Source organism: Ochotona curzoniae, unplaced genomic scaffold (genome assembly GCF_017591425.1).
Source record: "Ochotona curzoniae isolate NIBS_2020 unplaced genomic scaffold, NIBS_Ocur_1.0 contig_3643, whole genome shotgun sequence".
NCBI lineage: Eukaryota > Metazoa > Chordata > Mammalia > Lagomorpha > Ochotonidae > Ochotona > Ochotona curzoniae.
Window position 1 is genome coordinate 3,841,182 of NW_024465933.1, and position 23,411 is coordinate 3,864,592.

At 43.4% G+C, this 23,411-nt stretch overlaps 1 protein-coding gene across 4 annotated transcripts in view; it reads left to right on the top strand.

Moving 5' to 3' along the window:
- RHBDD1 (rhomboid domain containing 1) overlaps positions 1-23,411 on the top strand; it is a 145,877-nt gene that overhangs the window by 23,117 nt on the left and 99,349 nt on the right. For all 4 annotated transcript variants that reach the window (XM_040982823.1, XM_040982821.1, XM_040982822.1 and 1 more), the window contains 2 exons: positions 4,931-5,445; positions 7,279-7,411. In XM_040982823.1, the coding sequence (XP_040838757.1) occupies positions 5,013-5,445; positions 7,279-7,411 (566 nt within the window). In that variant the 5' untranslated portion in view covers positions 4,931-5,012. The remainder of the gene's footprint in view (positions 1-4,930; positions 5,446-7,278; positions 7,412-23,411) is intronic.

The window sequence follows — 23,411 nt, forward strand, 5'->3', positions numbered from 1 at the left end:
TGTGAGTGCTGTCATCCTTCATACAGGATGGCTGCATCAGGAAAGTGATTACCTTGTGAGAACACCTCCCCATGCCAGTGGCCCAAGGAAATCCCTCTTGGCCCATCTCTTGAAGATTCCACCACCTCCTAATGTCACCATGCTGGGCACCAAACCTCTGATCCTGTGACTCTTTGGGATGATGCAATTCAGCTGTATCCAAACTGTAGCAATTATTTATGAGCTGGGATTAAACATTATTTTTTTGCTATAACTCTTTTGCTTGATGTAGGGACTGGCATGTATTTGACACTTGACAGATGTTAAGTATTTCTTGATGAGTGATAGAACGAATGGCTGAATCATCATTCTGTGAGAGAGGATAGTTCAGTTTTTAGAAATCAAGCAAATAGTAGATTGTACCAGTGAGTTATTACCTGGTTAGAGACCAAAACTAAATCCATAGAGAACATAGAAGGCATTCTATGAAAGTTTTAAACCCCCTATGTACTCCCACATTTGCCTAATTACCCATATCTATCCTAAAATGTCTTTCTTCTTTCTGCTATAAGGAAATGGTTCTTCTTTCTAATTACTTGAATCTTAATTTATCTTCTGGATGGTTAGTGTTCTCGTTTCCCTCCTAACTGGCTTCTCTTTATGAGCATAACCCTATCCCTCTGCAAAACGAATGTTTTCTGTAGTAGTCTTTGCTGTGTAATAAATCACTTGGTGAAGTAAATCAAGAGCAATTTATGTACCTCACTCTTCTGCGAATCAGCAAATTATTCTGGACTCAACTGGAATCATTTATGTGCCTGTGGTCAGCTGGACAGGTTTTCTTTTGAGGGATGGGTTAGCCAATGGCTAGGATCATTAAGGTGAATAAAACTGGTGATGGTATTTTTTCATCTAGCAGGCCAACACAGACTTATCTCTATGGTTGGTGGGGGTTTCCTGCAAGTCAACGTGAGTTGATTCCAGTTGAATCCTCCAATTCACCTTTTAAAACTGTAGTTGGAGCCTTGCCATGCTGTAATACACTGGGCCTCTGACTCTTATCCACAATCTTGGCTGTGGGGACCAGTTTGTGTTCCAACTGCTGCGTTTTCTATCTGGCTTCTTGCAAAAATGGCTCATCTCTGGGCCCCTGCATCTGTAGGAGATTTGGAATAAGCTGGTGGCTCCTGCTTCGAAACAGCCCAGTTTAGGCCACTGTAGCCATCTGGGGAGTAGACCAGCAGATAGATGAGCCCCCTCTCTCTGTAACTCTTCAAACAGTTAAAAAAAATTAAATTAAAATAAAAATGACTCTGGTAATATCAGCATCCAGGCCTGATGCCATGTCAGACTTTCTCCCTACTGCATTTAGAGTATTATGTGTCAGTTGTTGGCTTAATTATTGGAAAATGAGATCCTTAAAACCAGGGAATGTGTTTGGCTTTGACATGTAAATAGATCATTTTTAGAAGCTAAAATTTTTGTGAAAATAAAGCATTCAGGCAATCAATATCTGGAAATGTGGCAGTTGAGATTAGAAGATAATGATTATATCTTTTTTTTTTTTTTTTATCCAAGAAGCATTTGCGTTTTCTTCATCCACGTGCTGGTTATTCAGTGGTACATCTTTCAACTCCATGGTGCTGTAAATTTTTTGTTTTAACTTCATACCTGTTGCTGACTTTGTTTTGTGGCTTCTCATTTAAGGGAATGGATAGTGATGGTGTAATAGAGACTACCATATTCAGATGTGAAGATACAATGCAGTATGCATCCCTACTTCCAAATCAAAGATTGACTCCCAATGAAACTGTTGGAATGAATATATTTTTTTTTTATAAAAAGATATTTATTTTTATTGGAAAGGCAGATTTACAACGAGAAGGAGAGACAGAGAGAAAGATCTTCCATATGTTAGTTTACTTCCTAAGTGGCCACAATGGTCAAGACTGAGCTGATCTGAAGCCAGGAGCCAGGAGCTTTGTCCGGGTCCTATGTGGGCACAGGGTCCCAAGGCTTTAGGTCATCCTCTACTGCTTTCCCAGACCACAGGCAGGGAGCTATAAGGAAAGTGGACCAACTGGGATATGAACCAGCACCCATAGGGATTGTGTGGTACATGCAAGGTGAGGACTTGAGCCACTAGGCTACCAGCTATCATGCTGAGCCCAGATAATGTTTACATTTTAAAACTTGTTTATTTTTTCACCCACATCAATGCCAGCAGGTGTTGTTAGTAGATTTCTGAATGTAGGCCAATCTCACTGGAGTTAGGTAGAATCCCAATGCGTTTTTATTTTTATTTCCCTAATAACTAGAGAGCCTGAGTATGTTTTCTTTTAAGACTTATTTTATTTTATTTGAAAGTCGGATATACAGAGAGGAGGAGAGACAAAGAAAAAAGTCTTACGTCAGCTGATTCACTCCCCAAGTAGCCCGCAATGGCTGGAGCTGAGCCAATCCAAAGCCAGGAACCAGGAGCCCCTTCCAGGCCTCCCACTCAGGTGTAGGGCCCCAAGGTTCTGGGCTGTTCTTGACTGCTTTCCCAGAGCACAAGCCGGGAGCTGGGTGGGTGCGGGGCCCTGGGATACAAACCAGTGTTCATATGGGATTGCGATGTGTGCAAGGTGAGAACTTGAGCGGGTTAGGCTCCCAGGCCAGGCCCCTCATCATTCTTTCATGTATCTATTAGCGCTTTGAATTTGTTCTTTCAAAATATGGCTGCTCATTTCCTTTACCCATTTCACAAAAGGGTTATTTGTTTTGCTGTCATTGAGTTTCTGAAGCTCTTTATAAATCCTGGATACTAGTCACCTATTGGCTGTGTAGTGTGCAAATATTTTCTCTCATTCTGTCGCTTCTTGATCATTTCCTTTGCTGTACAAAAAGTTTAGTTTGATGTCATCTCATTTGTTTGTTATTTTTAAGGACCTGCGTTTTTGATAACTTTTCTAAAAAGTCTTTGCCAATGCATGTATCTTATAGAGTATTTCACTCCATTGTTGGTCTGAATATAGGCAAGTACAACAACTGTGGTAGTCAGTATGGGGAATGCTGAGACAATTGAAAACTGATCTATATGACCTGGCTATCTTACTGTTGGGAATGTATGCAAAGGAAATGGGATATGCAGATGAGAAAATGACCTGCAACTCTATATAGCAGCACAATCCACAGCAGTAAAGACAGGGAAACAACCCACATGCCTGTCAGAAGAGGAATGAATAAAGAAATTGTGGTAGATCTACTCTATGGAATACTGCTCAGCCATTAAAAAGGGTAGAATTGCACCATTTACAACAAAATGGTCTCAAGTGAAGAGTGTTATGCTCAGTGAAATAAGCCAATCCAAAAAGGATAAATATCATATGTTCTCTCTGGTATAAGGAAACATATAAGCAAAATATAAAGCAAGTAGATATATAGGTGAATAAGTGTGTGAATAAATGTATATATATAACATATATACATACACATATAAGTTTTATATATATGTATATATATGTATGTTTTTCTCTAAAATAAACTGTGTAATGGAGGCTAGCAATGTGCATTTCTATTCCCGATTAAAGGGAGGACTCCCTATGTTCATTGCAGCACAATCAGTAATTGCAAAAACATGGAAGCAACCAAAATGCCCATCAGCAGAAGATTGGATAAGAAAGCTTTGGTTCATCTACTCCATGGAATACTACTCAGCTATTAAAAAAAAACAAAATGCAGTTCTTTGTGGCTAAATGGGCACAACTGGAAACTATAATGCTAAGGAAAATGAGTGAATCCCAAAAGATTAGATACCACATGTTTGCCTTGATTTAACCTGTAATTTTTTGTTTGGTTGTTTGTTATTTTTTGAACCTGTCATTGATATTGTCTCAACCCAGATGTTTCGAAGAATGGAACTTGCATTATTTTTAACATATTGTTTACCCAATACTATGTCAATTAATTACATAATGTTGTATATTGATACTGAGGCCTTGTTGGGGTTTTTAACTGACCGGATCTTTACTCTGTTAGACCTATCTTCAGACCATAGAAGGTCTCCCCAAGAGGCCACTGAACTTATCTGGACAATAAGACGCTGAACTTTACGCTAGGCATGTGTTTGCAAGCAATGAATCTCAACTGAACTTGAACTATGGTTATGCAACAAGGTGGAGGAATCCACCATGGGGGGAGGGGTATGGGAGGGGTGGGGGGAATCCCCAGCGCCTATAAAACTGTACTACATAATACAATGTAAGCAACAATAAAAAAAAAAAAAGGGAGGACTCTCAATGAAACTGTTAAATATACGTCAGTAACATGATGCTAGATTTTCTGCCTTTGTCTCTACCTGTAATGGCTTGGTGCATGTGGGAAGCAGAGTGCTGGAGTTAGAGCTGCTGCCAGAGGACTGAACTGCCGTGATGGTTGTGGAGGGAGGTAGTGGAAGGGAAGAGGAGGGGGCTGGCATTGTGGGAAATGGTAAAAATGGTTAAAATTTTAAAATTTGTTGATTGATGCTTAAAAACCTGATACATGCTCATTTTACTATATCAAAACTGAATATTTTTCTAAAGAATGAAGAATATAAAAGAAACCTTGTTTGGATTTCAGATATAAACCATTCTTTAATTTTTTTATTACTTCCATAGGTCTCTCATTAGGTTACAGATTTATTTATAAGGAAGGATATTTATAATATCATGACATATTTATCAGAGAAAGCATGCCTGTTCATTAACTGATCTCTTGGGATTTGAGCTAAACTTTGTATTTCAGAATGTGAAGTGAAGCAACAATATCAGCTAGCGTTCTAGATGTTACACCCTGGAAACACTGAGCATGCAGCTTTCTGTTGGAATGGGAAGGGGAATTCAGCCGATGATGGTTCATCTCTGAGTCAGTGTCTTTTCAATGTGCCTCTCCACTTTTGATGGATCCTCTTGTGTCTTTTTTGTTTTAGGCTCAGCTGTCTGCACACCTTGCCGGAGTTGTGAACTTGACCACGCCTTCCCATCAGTGGGCTGTTTTCTTTATACCTAACCATGCAGCGGAGATCACGGGGGATTAATGCTGGGCTTATTCTTCTCTGTTCTCAAATATTCCGTGTTGGACTCAACAATATTCCACCTGTCACCCTCGCCACCTTGGGTCTCAACGTCTGGTTTTTCTTGAACCCCCTGAAGCCTCTGTACAGCTCCTGCATCAGTGTGGAGAGCTGTTACCAGCAGAAGGACTGGCAGCGCTTGCTGCTTTCTCCCCTTCACCATGCCGACGACTGGCATTTGTATTTCAATATGGTGTCCATGCTCTTTAAAGGATTCAATCTGGAAAGAAGACTGGGAAGTAAATGGTTTGCCTACATCATCGCCACATTTTCTGTACTCACAGGAGTGGTGTATATGCTGTTGCAGTTTGTTTTTGCTGAATTAATGAACGAACCTGACCTCAGAAGGAACTGTGCTGTAGGCTTCTCAGGTAAGTCCTGTGTGCTGCTGATGTAGCCTGAGAGGGAGGTGTGCTTTGCGGGTTCATGGTTGGTAAGGGGTCTGAGTTCTGAGAGGGGAGGGCTGCTGCCGCTTGCACCCTGAAGGGGAGCTTCAGGGGGAAATCAGTTTGTGCTCAGGCACATCCAACTCTTTGCTTGCAGGGTGTTTTGGGTGAGACGTAAGCCTGGCCACATGCGCTTTGGCCCCATCGTGGTCAGTCAGTGAGGGATCCATGAGTGTATTTGTGATTAGGAGTTCTTGAAAACAGATGCCTGTGCCGGCGAAGCAACTTCTCCGTGCGCTGGTTGTCAGCGTATCTCAGTCCAGTGGGACCAGACATCCGTCCGTGAAAGATCAGGTGGTCAGCAAGAGAAACAAGAAGCCTGACGTTCATTTTGAATCGATGTCGCAAGGCTCTGAGAGCTACCGGAGGCAGGTGGAGTGCCTGCTTTCCCAGAGGACAGACCCAGAAGACACCCTGCCCTGGGCTATGTCGCCGAGGCTCTCATGAATCCCTGCGCAGAGCTTTGAGGGACAGCCCATTCCAGGACGAGCAGAGCACAGTCCTCCCGGCCAGCTGCTGCTTCCTCTCCAGGTGTCATGGTTCCAGCACATTTTACCATTGTACTTGAGAACTCCAAGTAGGAAAAGGGAAGAATTGGAGTATTCAAGGTGCTTGGAGAGCTGAATGACATCTGCTTCTCCATTGTGTCATTGCAGTAGAGGTAACAGCTCTGCCATTGCAAACTCACCAGGCTTTTTTTCTTTTTTTCTTTTTTTTCCCCCATTTTTTTGGACAATCTTTACATAGTTAATTAGGGCACAAAGGTTCAAGGGCTATAGGAAAGTGGGTAAAACTATTATTTCCACATTTTTTTTCCCTATATAGGGTAAAGGGGGAGGTAAAGGGTGAAGTCCCACCCAGTCTCCCACCCATCCCAGGTCCCTGATGTGGGGCATGCTCCAAGGGTCTTGCTCAAGTGGTTTTGATCATCCAATAGTTATGAATTACTGCCAATATTGCCATTCCAAGCACGATGAGCTCACCCTCCATGACTCATCCCATTTAGTTCATACAGCAGGTGCGTGGGGAGATGATGCTTTTTGCTTTTGTAGATGGGGAAGCTAAAATCCAGGAATGTCAAGTAAGTAGTTTAAGGTTAAAAAGCTAAGTAAGTGGAAGTGTTAGCCTTGAAGCCAGTGTTCATGTTTATATAGTCCGTTGTCTCTCACTTTTCCACAAGTATGCATGAGATGGAACTGTCATTGGCAGTTAAACTAGTTGTTGTACATACTGGAATGTGAGCAGAAGAAGGGAAGTGGTCCTAAGCTAAGGAAGTCTAGTTCTTCCCTCATTTTCCGTGCCTTTTTGCTTCCCTGTAGATAGATCGTTATGCAGCTGACTGTGGGAGATGAAAACAGACCCTGCCCTCACAGATATTTCTTTAGAGATTGGAAAAACATGTTACTGATTATTTTTGTATTTAGTTTAAGTTAAGATAGAATAAAGCCAACTGTTGAAGCCCAGATTCACTGGCATTTAATGCTGTAACTGATGTTTCATTCCTGTTTGACGTGTTGTGTATTTAGCAGCATCTAGTGCAAGTCAGTATGGCCTGCGGTGTGAAGGCGCAGCAGAGCCTGCAGTGCCCGGGAGCTTTTCTTTGTAGCAGTTGCTGAGTTGTAAGGATCGGAGTATATGCCAGAGCAAGAAGCTGGGCATCATCGCACAATCACTTTCAGTTTTAATTAGTTTCCTTTGTAAATGTTGATTCTCCACACATGTGCTTTGCTAATACTTATGTGTTTTTTTATTTTTCAGGAGTTTTGTTTGCTCTGAAAGTTCTTCACAACCACTATTTCCCTGGAGGCTTTGTCATGGTGTTAGGCTTCCCGGTCCCGAACAGATTTGCCTGTTGGGCAGAACTTGTGGCTATTCATTTCTTCACACCAGGGTAAGTGTTCGCGTTTAGGAAGTGAAAAATGAAGAACTTGATGTTCTATGGACAAAGAATTCAAATAGTAATGAAGTTCCCCACCCCTTTTTCTTAAACAGGAAAGTTTATTCTTCAAAGAGAGTTCCAGGTTTAGATGTTCTTGGGTGTTTATCATGTCAGTTATTGACCCATGTCATATTGAGGTGCATGTCATTTTAGAGTTTCCTTCCGCACTGTCGACATGGTAATAAGAGAACCTGTATCAGTAATTCAGAGAGGCACACAAAACCCATATATTAACAAAGGAAAAAACCACAAGGTGTTTTTGTTCTAATGCTTTTCAGCCATGTTAGCTGTGACTTTGTCATGTTAATAGGACTTTTTAATCAGAAAGCATGTTAATCAGAACCCAACACACAATATAGGTCAGCTTTGCTGGAGCTGGGCTGACAAGAAGGGTGGAACCCTCTCGCAGGTTGTAGCTGCCTCCGAGGCTTCACCCGCACAGCGCCTGGAGTTCCAAGGCCCACAGTTTCAGAACTGCAGATTCCAAAACCCTTTCCTTTACACATGTTGACATTAAACAGCTCCTGGTGGACACTAGACCTTGCCCGTTCAGCTGCACTTTTCCCCTGCTTAGTTCCTTCTCTGCCTTTTCTTTGGAAAAGAGAGGGTGAATTGTGCCACTCTCTCCACCTCTAACACTGGTTTCACGTTGCTTAGTCTGTGTAACTGGACATGCATTCTTTGTTTGTTCTGATTGGGGGGACCATGTTGGGAGAAGCAGCAGATTCAGAAAGGAATAAGGATTTGTTTCTTACTGCTCCTCCCCACCGCCCCCCCAAACAGTACTTTTTTTGATTTTGATTTGTGTGTTTGTTGATTTGAGAGTGTTCTCCTTGGGCTGTGTGTCAGCCCGGTAACCTCTAGTCCTTCTTTAATGCTAATCCCTCAACATGGGCAGCCATTGGCAGCTGGTCTATAAGTGGCAGTAATGTGGCCACTGAACACCACTCATTTACAATGGTTTTGTTCCTCATGACAGCCCAACAAAGAAAGCCTAACAAAATCTTCAAAGTTTTCTTTGTAAAACATTCCAGTAATGTCTGTCCCTTATCTGAACAGCCCTCTCTATACCTTGTCACTCACAGCTCCCCTGACTTGCTTGATGTGACTTGGTTCCCTGTGTAGACGATGGGTTCTTCTGTATGACTGGCAACACCCAACATTCATATGAAAATCACTCCCTCTGCTACTTGAACTTTTATTCTATATTAAATCCATTGAATAACTGCCCTCTGATATTCTCGTTCAACTATTTCTGAAGAGCTCATCGTGCATTTTATTTATGTATTTATTTTTTAGGCTCCCCCTTTTATATGGGGAAGGCACAGTGCATGCATTTTTGTATGGTATTCTTATTCTGAATGGAAGGAGCTGATATTCTGAGCCTGGAAATTAAATGAGATTTTCTGTCTTTGAAGTTTGAAAGGATAGATTTTTTGGTTTTCAAGATTTGACTACTGTGGACGATAAACTTCTAATATCTAAGCATCTACTTAAGCATGTGACCAAATAAAGATTGAGCTCAATTCTGGTCCGGGAGACCTAAAGAGCGAGTGCTTCTTTGAGATGGATCTTGGAAGAATGGGGGAGACTGGAGCCTCTTTGCTTTGTATTGTTAGTATCCCAGTGGTTGTCAATTAGAATTTTCATTGGGAAAACACTGTAAATCTTTAGAACAAAACATGCTTTATCATAGGACTACATGGGCTACGCTTTGAGAGAAAAAAATAAGTCTGCCAAAGCAAACACTGGGTGGAGCTCTGTGTTTCATGAAAGCCATGGAATTGGTAATTCCCCTCCGCCCTCCCCTGCCTCAGTTGGAGAGTTCTGTGAGGGACAGCCACGCCAAGTAGGCAGTGGGCGAGGCATGCGGGTCTGAGGGGAACTGTGCACGTGGCCCTTTCCCTTCTCACACACCTGTGTACACTTCTTTTCAGTGCTGCCCTGCATCACACCTGCCATTTCCCTCAGGCCGCTTCCATCCTCATCCGGGTTCTGCCTTCTTCCCACTTTCCTGCCCTCACTAAGATTCAGTTGATGGAAGGGAGGGTACTGTGCCCTCATTGTACTAATTCCTGGCCTAAATTAGGAGCAGGTGCAATTGCTCATGTGCGCCTTAGGCCATCTAGGCAGGAACTTGAAGCTCAGAAAAATGAATGTCCCAAGAGTTATAGGACAGTGGCCAAGTGTGAGAGGACAAGGGCTTGCACACCAGTCGAGGAAGGAAGGCACACAAGCTAGTCTGCTGGCTGCTTTTCCCTCATCTGTGAAATAGAAAAGATAACTCATATCAGAATGCTTTATAACATGGTAAAAGTCACTGGAAATGTGCACTTTCCTTACAAAGAATTAAATGTAACTTCCCTTTCTTTCTAAACCCAGTATAAGTCAGCCATTATTGTTTTAAACATTTATTTATCTTGTATTGAAATGTCAAAAATACAGAGAGGAGGAGAGACAGAGAGGAAGATCTTCTGTACACTGATTCACTCCCTAAGTAGCCCGTAACAGCCAGAGTACAGCCAACACAAAGCCAGAAGCCTGGAGCCTCTTCCAGGTCTCCTGTGCAAAGCAGGGTCCCAAGGTCTTGGACCATCCTCAGCTGCCTTCCCAGGCCACAGGCAGGGAGCTGGACAGGAAGAGGGGCTGTCAGGATCAGAACCGGCGCCTGTACGCAATCCAGGTGCCCATATGGGATTGTGGTGCATGCAAAGGGAGGACTTCAGCTGCTATGTTACCTTGCCGGGTTGTCAGCCATTATTTACTTTTGTAAAGTAAAGTGCCTGTAGCTTCCTCATCAACATTTAACAGGACCTGACTGTGTGGGAGTCCTGGGGGAGTCTTGGTGCATTGCAGCACTTCTGGAAACACAGACCCCTTAGGTTGGGGTACTGTCTTGTTGCTAATGTTTGGCAAGGGTGCTTTCTTTGATTCTGTTGAAAACTTTTTGATTAGGTTGATCAAATGAGAGGAAAATATGTTTATCTTTGTGACAATTTTTTTTTCATTAGAAGAAATTTTAAGGATGAGGGCAAATTGCAAGACCATTTTGATGTTATCATAGCTGTGTCATTACAAATTTCCACATGTAGCTGCTAAAATATTCTTTCTCATAACCACATTCTTAGTGCCTTCTGTATTTTGAATTGATGCCTCTGTTTTCGTAATACTTACAGACACCTTGTGATAAAGTGAGAGTGTATGTAATGTGCAATGATCCAAGCCAGGATAACTAGCATTCGCGTTCTCTACAACATGTATCATTTATATGTATTGGAAACCTTTGGTCTTTATAGTTACTTTGAAATGCATCATTAATTATTGTAGACTGTAGTCACTATATTGCAGATTGGCTAAAACTAATTACTGTAGTCTCACTGAGTTTTGTTACTTGTTATCTAACCTATCATTGTACTGAAGAAAATGGACCTAACTCCCCAACATTATCTAGTAATTGAAGCATATTCAGATTTCTCTAGTGTCAACATGTCTTACATAGCTGTGTTGGCAGGGAATTGGGGGTGAGGCAGGACCAGGGACCAGAGCTCACATATTGAATTTTATTATTATATTTCTTTGTTATCACTTACTCTAGAAAAATCGTGATGCTGTTTATTTTTTCATGGTATTTTTAAGAGATCTGGTCTCGTTTTATATTTTGTTGACCTGTGTTTTCGATCTATCTGCTTGTTTCTGGTGGAGTTATTTAGCTTGTCCCTCTGCTCTTGCATTTCTGGAGCCTGGGAGTTAGGTGTGAAGGCTTGATTCATTTTAGACTGAGTTGGAGGCAGCAAGAACATCCCATAAAGGTGACATGCGCTCTACTTGGGTCGCGTCAGACAGAATATACACATTGGTTTCTCCCTCTATTAGGAAGGATGTGTTGACTCACTTGCTCAAGATGGTCTCCATTGTAAGGGCACATTTATGCCATTGCAGTTAGCAAGTAATCTATAATGTGACACTGGGAGAGCATATAGAGAGTTTGCAGTAACCTTATATCTCTTGGTGTTAGCATGAGGTCTTGCCTAAACGGGTCTTTGGTTGGAGTTGTGAAAGCCTGTTTTTCAGTTCTGGTATTCTTTTGCTCCATTGCCAGAAGGAGCAAACCTGTAGTTGAGGATTAAAACTCGAAAACAAGGAGTTCAGAAAGATGAGAATTCTATGAAGGACAGATCTTGGCTTTGTGGGAATTCAAGCTTATCGGACTTTGGGATTCCTCCTTAAGAGATCGTACAAAATTGAACCAAAAATAAAAAATTATAGGTGAGAAAAAGCACAACAATTGACATGTTTCCAATATTAACAGACGTCTCACTCATTATGTGGCCCTTACCGCTCATGTAGTCTTAATTCCTTGGCTTGCCTTGACATTATGAGCCTTTGTAAAGCTTTACTCTGCGTTTTTTGATCTTTGCTTCATGTGGAAATAGTTTGGTGATAGAATTTCCACAGAGCAGAGATTACAGTGTATCAACATTAGTTTTTTTGTTCTGAGATTTATTTCATTTTTATTGGAAAGTCAAATATGCAGAGAGGAGGAGAGACAGAGAAGATCTTCTATCCATTGATTTCACTGCTCAAGTGGCTGTACTGGCTGGAACTGAGTTGATCCTAAGCTAGGAGCCCGGAGCCTCTTCTGGGTTTCCCACACAGGTGCAGGCTCCCTGCTTTTCCAAGCCACAAGCAGGGAGCTAGATGAGAAGCGAGGCTACCAGGATTAGAACCGGTGCCCATATGGGATCCTGGCGTTTGCAAGACAAGGACTTTAGCTGCAAGGCTACTGTTTCAGGCCCAACATTAGTTTTTGTTACTGAGATTTTAGAAAAAGCTTCTTTGATAACCCAATATGTAATTTGATAACCCAACAATCATTTTGGAATGATTGTCCAACTTCAGAAAGCCTCTGATAAAGCATGCAAGCTATAAAATATGTGGACTTTTAAATGTTCTTGTGCAGAATTGATTTAAATGTTGCTAGTGACCTTGAGTGGTACAGCCTGAGATGTTTGATTTCTTCACTGATAATAATACTATGTGTTGCATCAGTGTGTAGTACTAGCTGCTTATTTTTTTGTTCTTATGATTTACTTAGATTCATTAATGACAGTATCGGAAATGTTTGATGTGATCTGAAAAAGCATCTTGAGAATTACTAGCCTAAGAATTCTAGTACAGTTTATTTTTTTAAAGATTTATTTATTTCTGTCAGAAAGACAAAATTTACAGAGAGTAGAAGAGACAGAAAGAAAGCTCTTCACTCCCCAAGTGGTCCTATGGCTCATGCTCAGTCAATGCAAAGCCAGCAGCCAGGAGCTTCTTCCGGGTCTCCCACATGGATGCAGGATCCCAAGGCTTTGGGCCGTCTTCCACTGCTTTCCCAGACAAGCAGGGAGCTGAATTGGAAGTGAAGAAGCTGGGCCATGAACCGGTTCCGATATGGGATCCCAGTGCTTGCAAGGGAGAGGGGCATTTAGCCACTGAGTCATCACACTGGACCCTCTAGTGAAGTGTATTTTGCGTGATTCTTAAAACAGAAAGGAGGACCATTACATTCATAATTTTATGTGATACATGATAAAGTGCATTCCTGACAAAGGGTAATTTCTGACTCATGCTTAACTTTGATTCTGTACTAATGAGAAGTGAATTCTCTGATTCTTTTTTAATTTTGTGATTGGATGCATTTTTGCACCCTGGATTCTCACTCCAGCACACTGTTTAGGCTATTGCTCAGGCTGCCTGTGAAGGCCTGCGAGCTTTCCCTGTGGGGCTTTGCTCCTGAGTCTGCTGTTAAAGCCAGGGGAGGACTATTGGTGGGACCACAAGCACTTCTGGCAGTCAGTTCAGTGCTGGAGTGGCTAGCAGTGAGAGTGGGATGGCTACTATTTGTACTCTACTAAAACCAGACTGTAAAGTGTCTTCAGCTCCATTTCCCTTTAGCTGAATCCCGGAAAGTGTCTGTGGCCTATGATTGCCTCCTGGCATGGGAGGAGGTTTGGTGGAGGGAAGTTAGAGTGAAAACAACCTGCGGTGTTGACTGCTGTGGTTAGAGTAGCTTGCCTCACCAGTGTGTCCAGGCTGGGGATCTCAGGGTAGTGGGTGGACTGATGCTCCACCAGCTTCATGGCTCATTTGCAAGACATCTGGTGAGTGTTAGCTGTGGAAGTGGGAAAGAGCTGCTGAAGAGAACTGTGTACAGTGCAAAGTGGAGAAATTAAGAGAAGAGGTTTTGTCAGGTTTTGTTAGAGAAAAATCCAAGAGAATGGGACTTAGTTGTCAGAAGACAGGATGTTAGAGTTTTTGTTTTGTTTTAAATCAGATTTAGAGAGAGAAGGACAGACAGAGAGAAAGATCCATTGGTTTACTCCCCAAGTGGGCTGCAATGGCTGGAGCTGAGTTGATCTGAAGCCAGGAGCTTCTTCTTGGTGTCCCATGCTGGTGTAGGGTCCCAAGGCTTTGGGTCATCCTCTACTGCTTTCCCAGGCCACTCGCAGGAAGCTGGATGGGAAAAGGTGCAGCCAGGGCATGAACCTGCACCCATGAGGGATCCTGGCATTTGCAAGGGAGAGATTTATCTAGTTGAGCCATCATGCTGAGCCCAGAGCTTGTTGGCCCGGAGTGTGTTGTGATGGTTCTTGTGAAACTGAGGAAGACTAGGAGACAAGGTCCCTGGGGTTGATGAGATGTCCAGGGTCTAGGCAGATTATCTTCGCGGTCAGTGGACTTGGCTCTGGACAGATGTGGGAGGTAGGCTGGGTAGAGATGAACACTGGAGCTGTTCCAGATTCTGAGTGTTCGCAAGTGACGTAGGGGTAGGGAAAATTGTTCTGTTGCTTCTCTCATGAATTAGCATAAACTTGGCGACTTAGACTAGTAGGACTTTTCTTCTCCCACTTTGGGAAGCTGCAGTTGGAGACCAGTTTCCCTGTGCTAGAGGTGTGGTCTGCAGTGTGGAGAATCCCTGTTCCACCTGTTTATGTGCATGCTGGGATGCTTTACTTTGGCTGCAACACTTCTTTTTCAGCCTCTCTTATCCTTCTACACTGCCTTCTCTTCTATTGCTATCAGTTCCCACTGGATATTCTTACATATTCACTCATGAGTGCATGCAGGAGGCACTCTGATCATCCAGAATAGTCTTCCTGTCTCAAGATCTTGAATTTAATTGCCTTTGCTAAACCCTCACCATGTAAAATTATATTCACCGGACTCAGGGAATAGGATGTGAATACCTATTACAGGTCGATGTTCAGCTAACAACATTAGCACAGCTTACTGAAAGGTAGAGAAGCAAACTGCCAACCATGTGTTCTGGCCTGAAGGCATTGCCTCTTTCTAGCATGTCCTTTACTCCTTTCTCATGTAACTCCTGGGTATTCAAAGACCTGCAGCCTGATCCTCAGGGCCATTTTGGAGTAAGCCAGTGAGTGAAAAATCTCTGTCTCTTGTCCTCACCTTCTGTCACTTTGCCTTTCAACAAATAAAAAAGTAAATCCTTTTTATCTCTTCTGTATGGACTCCTGATTTCTTTTTCCCCAATTCCTCCAGGCAGAGTCAATTGTTTCTCTGTCTTTGCTCATGTAGAGTTTGCAGATTTCTGTACCATAAACACTATTTTAATGTGTCTTTATTTTTCACTGTGTACTAAGTTGCTGGCTTCTTAACGGTGAATGCTGCACATGCATCTGTATATCTTTACCATCCGCTGACATATGGTAGATATTTAATGTAGTTGAACACACGTGAGTCAAACATCCCTGAAAGAACTGATAATTCCCAACATTGCCTTTTGGCCTAAAATCTTGCTGAGTTTCCTGGTGGCCTCTGGCAGGCATTTTTAGTTTATTCTTTCCAGTGAGCTGATATCTCATTCACTTGGAACTCAAATATTTCACTGACATGTAAGGATAGAGTCTTGAGAGTTTTGAATCACGTCATTAGTAGAAGAAGAATATTTATTTGCTCTGTACCTGTGAGTTAGGGGTACAGATCAGGTGTTGACTTAAATCACTCTGCTATTCCTATCATCCTAAGGACCTCAGGGTCTGGCCAGTGAAACACTAACTACTAAAACAAATCTAAAAATGAGAATTTTAGATCAATGAAAGTGCAAAGAAAGGTAACTAACTGATTTGAGCAGTGAAGAGGTTTTGCAGAGGAGAAGGGTGTGGTATGTACTGAGCATCAGCATGATGCTGAAGACTTCCCTTTGCAGTGGGAACAGAAGTAACATAATCAGGATGCATGGTAGAATCAGGACTACAAATATACTGTCTGCAAATGCTGGGAGACAGTCGTTTGCCCCCAGATGTGTTCCTTGAGGTGCTTCCTGGAACTGGACTCCTAGGTCAGCGAACAAAGCATGTATAATGGCCTGTGGTCAGTGCCCGTGGGTTCTGAAAGATACTGAGAGAGAGGAGAGAGGCTAGCTAATAAGTTTCTCAGGTTTGTTGATAGGACTACCATGGAGCAGTCTTTAGAACAAGTGTTCTATAACATGCATTTTGTAAACAGGATGGATCCAGATTATAGAGGATAATTAACTTGGGCCTCGCTTGTGGACAGAATAGACATACAGCTTTGTTGTCTGAGGAGAAAAAGCTAGAAACCAAGTTACAGTTAGGAAGAGGAGGCCAGGAGGAGTGTGAAGACTTGAGGATTTGGTTGAAGGAGTCTACTTAATTTGCTGACACAGACTAGAGAAGAAACTGAAGACTAGAACTACTACCGTGCTTGAGGGAAGGGAGCAGGAACAGATATTTGGGAGGGAGGTTCCCACGACCCAGTACACAGTTCAAAGGTAGCTGTAACAGTGACCCATGCCAAGAGCCTTGGTAAGCTCTTGATAATGTTTTGCCTCTTATCATCCTTACAGGTGTTTTGTGAAGGAGGAATAATTATTTCTTCCATTTAAAAGATGCAGAAACTGACATCTAGAAAGTTTTAAACACCTTGCCATAGGTGTTCGTACATCAACTAGCATGTGGGATGGCCACCATTTAGATGTCAGCACGTACTTCTCCCATTCATTCTCTAAATGAGGATTTTTCTAAACTTTTGATCATGAGACCATTGTAAAGTTTGAAAAATTACTGAGAACTTCAGAGAGATCAATATATCTATCAGTATTTATCATATTGGAAATAAAAATGGAGAGTTTTAAAAGAAATTGATATGAAATTAATTTGTTCATAGTATCATTAATAATTCATTAAAATAAAATGGCAAGCCTAACATGTGTTACATAAATAATAGTTTCTATGGAGAAAACATTGTCAAATAACCATAAAATGACAATAGTATTCTAAAATTCTACGTAGTTCAGTTTTTAAAAAATCAGTTCTTATACTTGCCTTCGTAGTTAATCCATTGAGATCTGTGTTTTTTGGTGAAAGACAGTGCGGTGTCATACAGGTGTGCTCTTGGGGAAGGTAGGAGGGGGTATTTCTATATCCATTTCAGATAATTGTTGATCTTATCTGTTCTCATACTACATAAAAAGTTGCCAGATGTTAGTTTCTTACAGGCCAGTTTCTTTTCTTTTTACTGTAGTTCACCATTTACTTATATTTCTTTTAAACATTGTTTTCATAGCAAAATAGTTAGTTTTTAAAGATTCCTAATGGAGGTTAAGGGATGTAGATTACAGACCCATTGTGGGTCTCTAGTATGAGAGAAGGTCAGGGAGGGGTGAGAGATGTGTGCATGGCAGGCGAGGGAGGGTCTGACACTCCTTGTCACACGGAGTTAGCGGCACACAATAATCTCTGTTGATCCCAACCTCAGGGGTCATGGAGTGGGGGAGTATGTCCCTGGGGGTATTACTACAAGGTGTAACATAATTGTGTAAGGTCCTCCCCGGGACTCTTCCTTGTCCTGTCTGGGTAAGTTCTAAGACCTGCTGGTTTTCCTTGTCTGCCTCAGAGTGTCCACAAGCCGAGGTGCTTGCTGTATACCTTGGCCTGAAGTGCCACTCGCTGTCCTCTCCACCCTTTGAAGCCATATCCGAAGTCTTCTATTGAATCAGAGGACCCAGTTTAACCTTCATCCGTTCTCTGCAGTCAGCCGCAGGGTTAGCCTGATCCCACAAACTGTGCTCTGTGGTCAGACCACATATCCAGGGGTCCTGTCGGTGGAAGGTATTCGTGCAGTTCAGGGGCCCACTTCTGACCAGGTCCCTGGTTCTCACCTTCATCCAGGGGTGCTACAATTGGACCTGCACCATGACCAGGCCTGTTTCTTTTTTTTTTTTTTTTATTATTGTTATTATTTTATGTTGATGATCTTTATGTAGTTGATTAGGGAACAAAGGGTCAAGGGCTACAGGAAAGTGGGTGAGACCGTAGTTTCCACATTCTGTCTGTCTGTCTGTCTGTCTGTCTCTTTTTTTCTGTATCTGGGGGATGAAGGGAGATAAAGGGAGAACTCCCACCCAGAAGCCATCCCAGGGTCCCTGATGTGGGACATGCTCCAAGGGCACTGCTCAAGTGGTTTTGATAGTTCAATTCTGATTTGGTTCCAACCTCACCGCTTCAAGCATGATGAAATGTCTCCAGAATCCACTGGCTGAAATAGTCCACCTTAGAGTTTCTGTTTGCCCAGATTCTCACGGACACACTTGGCTGAGGTAGTTGTCCATTGGTTCTGCCCTCTGTTGTGGTACCAGGTCTCCTCTGCGGGTTCCAATGGACTGCCATATCCTCCATGTGCACCTGGATATGCTGTCCACTGCTCTGTCTGAACAACTGAGAAAGCTCAGCTTTGACACATGCAGTCCATGGTCAGACTCTGGAACCTGCACTTCTCTTCATGGTCAGGGATTGCAGTCCAGCCCAATCCTGCCCACCACACACTCGGCCCTCATGCAAACCAGTGGGAGCTGCAGCCTAGTCAGAGTGACCCGCAATAACCCCTACCAATCTTGCCCCCCTGCTCTGGTTCCCATGCTTGCCAGTATGTACAGTGGGTCCAGTCTGTCTTACTTCCCCTACAGCACTCATGCAGGCCTGCATGTCAATGGGCATTGAAGGCTAGTTCAACCCAACCGGCCTCACTATCCAGACCACACAACCACCAGTGGGTGCCCCAGTTTTGGTTCGCATGCTTACCGGTGGGAGTGGTAACCCAAGAAGGAGGTACCTACTGTTTCCCTATGGACTCACTCCCACTCCTGGATCTTGCACTCTCCAGGTGGTTCTGCAGTTTAACTTGACAGAATTAGCCCTCAGTGCCAGCATCTACCAGCTAGCTGATGCTGCAGCAAAGCCCAACCAACCCACATCCACTCTGACTTAAGCTTGTACTGATAGGAATAGACAACCTAGTCTAACTTTCCCTAATCTAGCTCATATGAGGTCAACAGGTGTTAGTTACAGCCCTGCCTATCCTTGTCTATCCCCATTCCAACTTATGCTCTGCAGTGGAAGTAGTGGTCAGGCAGGAGAGCCTCATGCAGCCCCCCTACCAGGTTTGCCCCTGCCCCCTTAGTTTTCACATGTGCTGCGGCCCAGTTTGGCATAGCTTACCTAACCTCGGCATTTGCCAGTAGGTGCTGTAGCCTTGGCTGGGCCCAATCCACCCCCAATTCCAGAACACACTGGTGAGGACTACAGCCTGGTGCAGCCCAGCTGGCACCTAGTCTGGTATGTGTTGCGATCAAACATGGCCCAACCCACACTGTATTCTGGGGCTTGATTCACCAGTAAATGATATGAACTGGCCCAGCCAGATCTGCACCCAACCTGCACCAAATGTGTGCTGGTGGGTGCCGTTCCCTGTCCTGGATTGGGCTGCTCTCGTGGTTCTTTCACTCACCTGCAGGGACTGTGTCCCTACATAGGTGTTTCCGGGCTCTTCCTTCAGAACCTCTTCCGGTGCCAGATATCGCACATACTGATTGGTTCATGGGCCAGCCCTATTTTGTCCACTTCCTGTCCTAGCAGAAACAGTGGCCTTTCCTGACTGGCCTTCAACCCATTCTGATTCTTAATGTTGGGTATTTCAGCCCAGCCAAGCATGGTCCACACCCAGACACAGCTCACACTTGGCTCAACAGGGTCAGAGACCTAGCCTAGCCCATCCTACACCTACCCTGGTTCTCATGAGCACCAGTGGGTGTTGGAGTCTAGCCCAGTCTGGTACACCCAGCCCCAGTCCACTTGTGCTGAGGGACACTGTAGCCATAGCCAGATCAGAATGCAGCTCCCACTCCAGCCCCTGCACTCACCAGTGGGAACCACACTGCCAACTACCTTAGCTCTCCAACCAGGCCGTTCCCAGGCCTAGATCCTGTTTATGGCAGTGGTTGCTTTGACCCAGCTTGGCATAATCCCTCCTCTGTCATGACCTTTGCATTTGGATGCTATAGCCTGGCATGACCCAGCTTGCCAGCAGTCCAGACTTGCTGGCGGGTGCTGTAACCTGGCCTTGTTCAGTCACCTCACATCCCTGTCTCATGCAAACCAGAAGGTTTAGCAGCCTATCCTGACATGACCTCTGCTCCAGCCTGGTTTCTGCTCTTGCTGGAGAGCTAAGGTTTGGTCACCATGCCTGTTTCAATGTGGGCATTGAACCTTCTTGTTTTCTGTGGTATGATCCATTCTATCTTGAGCTTGGAGAGGACTTTTTTTTTTTTTTAAGCTCATGTGTGACCTTATCAAACCATACATTGGTCATCTGGCAGTACTGGTTTTACTGATTAAGATGACTCTGTAAATTTGAAAAATTTCATTATACAGTATCAAAGGTTGTTGTCATTGGTTTCACTTCCCGTGTCATGAAGTTACCAGGCATACAGTGGTAGATGCACATTTTTCAGAATTATAGTTTTCATTTGGAAGATTGAATTTTATAATTGGTAATAAAGAAGCAAAAGTTACTTGCCATAAAGCCTCACTTGGTTTATATTTGAGAAACTCTGTGACATTCTCCGTGGTGGGATTCCTTAGAAACGGTGCTGAAACAACCATGCACATGCTTCCCTGGACACACACGCTTGCTTCACGCATGTGTTATGTTTCATCACATAGTTCATCAAGAAGATGCGCACTGATATTTATGTGTAAAAATTAAGAATTTTACTACTTCCTAGGAATATTCTCCCATAACCCATTATGACAACTTTGAGTGAATGACCATAAAGTATATGACTTTTGTTTTTAAAGATTTATTTAGATCAGTTTACAGAGAGAAGGTGAGACAAGGGTTCTGCATCTGCTGATTTACTCCCCAAGTGGCTGCAGTGGCCACTGAGCTGATCTAAATTCAAGGGGCAGGAGATTCCTTTGGGTCCCTTATGCTGGTGTAGCTTCTCAAGAGTTCGGACCATCCTCTACTGCTTTCCCGGGAAGGCCACACGCCGGGAGTTGGATGGGAAGTGGAGCAGCCAGGACATGACCCAGTGCCCATATGGGATTCTAGTGCTTGCACGATGGCCTGTGACAACTCTTGATATGATTTGGGACTCTATCCTTTCTCCTTTGGTTCAATGTAAAAGTATCAGCAATTGTCCTCACCATTTATTTATGCCATTAATGCAGATAGCAATACTGTAAGCACGACACTGTCCTCAAGGTGTCAGGAATATAGGTTTGACTTCCTGGACCTCTAGAGCAGCTGTTCCTTTCGGGGGCATGGGGCACAGTTTGAGAATCATTGCTGTACATGCCTGTGATACCTTTCTGGTTAGTTACTGGAAGGTTCCTTAGCTTGGAAGAAAGGAAAGAAAAATGTGGGCAGTGAACAGACTTTGCCCAAGGAAGCTTCACATATTCAGGGATGGAGGGAGAGGAAAAGCAGTGACTGTTACATGGAAGCACTGCTGGTGCTCCTGTCAGTGTCTGGGAGGGTGGCTGCTCATACCCGCTATTATTGACTTTGTCTCAGAAAGGACAGAAATCCTCAGACCAGGTGAGTCTGCCAGGCTGCTTTGAGTTCTCCCATTGTGTCTGCTTCCATTTTGTGATGAAAGTTCTGTCTTTCCCTGCAATACTGCAATGGGGACCCATAAGAGGATAGGGATAAGTTCAGTTGGATCGTGATATGTGAAGGGTCAATCGAGCCACACAGAAGTTTGAATCTTTGCTTCTGAAATTTGCGGTGAGGTTGCAGAAGCAGCTATCTGGAGGAAAACTCAACACCATCATCTAGAACTCCATCCTTCGGAAGTCAGTAAGTGCTCTCAGATCAGGTGACTCTGTGACTCGCTGTGACTAATAGAATCCCACGTTAGTATCATACTGATGCTCAGGCAGGACGTTTCTCCCCTTGGGAGCTGAAACTTTTGTCTCTCCAGCCCAAGGAAGAAATGCAACTTCCTTGCTCCCACCCGCTGTGGAGGAAGGCCAGGTCTTCGGGGGTGTCAGGGCCAGACGTGTGAGAGCATGGCCACGAGACACGGCCACTGAAGCCTCCCCGCCTTGAGTTTCCCCGCAGAGGTTACACATGTTGTGGAGCAGAGATCAGCCACGTCTGACTGGTCCTTCTGAGTTCCTGACCCCCACGTCTGGGAGTCTGCGAAAGTTGGGGCGATTTCTGTCACTCTATCCAGGGAGATCTTCTCTGCTGAGGTCGTGACAACAAGTAGACTGGCACAAAGGCAGTGGGCAGTTCTGGAGTCAGCCAAGGGAGTGTAAAAAGTGAAGGGAATGAAGGACGTGGGGACAAGTCCATCCTGAATGTGGTGGCCCTGTGAGGGACGGCACATCACCCCTGCAGCAGTGCTTTAAAGCTGTGCCTTTCAGCTTCATGGCTCCCATGCACAATGATCATGAAATCAACTGAGTAGTTCACATTCAGCTTGCCAAAAAAAAAAAAAAAAAAGACACAGAATTGCTAGTATTGCATAGTATTGCATATAGTAAGAAAAGATAGGGGAATATGCCAGTTCAGTTCTCAATGAATACTATGTGGGTACAATCCAGAGAGTTCGTAGCCTGGACAGAAATATTCATATGTGAGATCAGCATTACCTTCTGTATTACCTTCTGTGGAAGGAAGCATTAGGTTTTCAGGACTTTGCTGGAAATGAGAACAGGCTGTGATCATGGGTTTGTGCACATTGCTATCTTTCAATAGAATAAGCACTGTTGGTTTTATGAGACATACTGCTGTGTCCTAACCAGTCAGCTCTCCAGAGAGAGTGGTCTGCATATGGAAATGCGCTCTAACAGAGTCGGACATCGCTTAAACCAGAACTGCCAGTGACAGTTTTGGGTTATAAAGTTATTAGCCAACCCCATGGAAGTTCTAGAACAGAGGGAATAGTGAGATATAAAGGTTAACACATCTCCCCAAATGAAAGCATGACATTCTTTCCTAAGCTTTTTAGGAATCTAACAGTATTTCTGACAACTTAGTAGAAAGTAAAACCAGTTGAGATAGGGTTATGATATACATGGGCAGTTTGTAGAGATTAATGAGTAATTGATGACTTTGGAAATTTAGTGATATCCAGATTAATCCTAGGTGGGTGGGAGACAAGCTACTTTTAACAGAAATGTCTTGATAGTTGAAAGCTCAACGAGACCATTGTCTTCACAGTGTTTTCACTGTGGGAGCTCACAGGACTGAGGGCTGCTGTCTGCCCGTCACCTATATAAGGATGGCTTATATTTTTTTTTCTACAAGTGACGTCAACTTACTGTGTCATTTGAGCACAGATGGGCCTGTGTGAATGTGTGTGTGTGCTTACATATGTGCATCTGTATTTATTTATTACCCAGGATGAGCATTTTTTTTTTGAAGCACTGTTTTCTGTCTGTATTGCGGAATCACATTTTTGTATCTATGAGGACTTATGCATTTTTGTTGTTTTATGCATTTTTCTAATAAACTTGGATGCCAAACATACATACAGTGACACACTCTATTTCTGTTCATGGAAGCATGTTTTTCTAGCCTGTTAAGAGTGCAGTCCAAGGCAACATTCCAGCACTGTCCTGAGAAAATT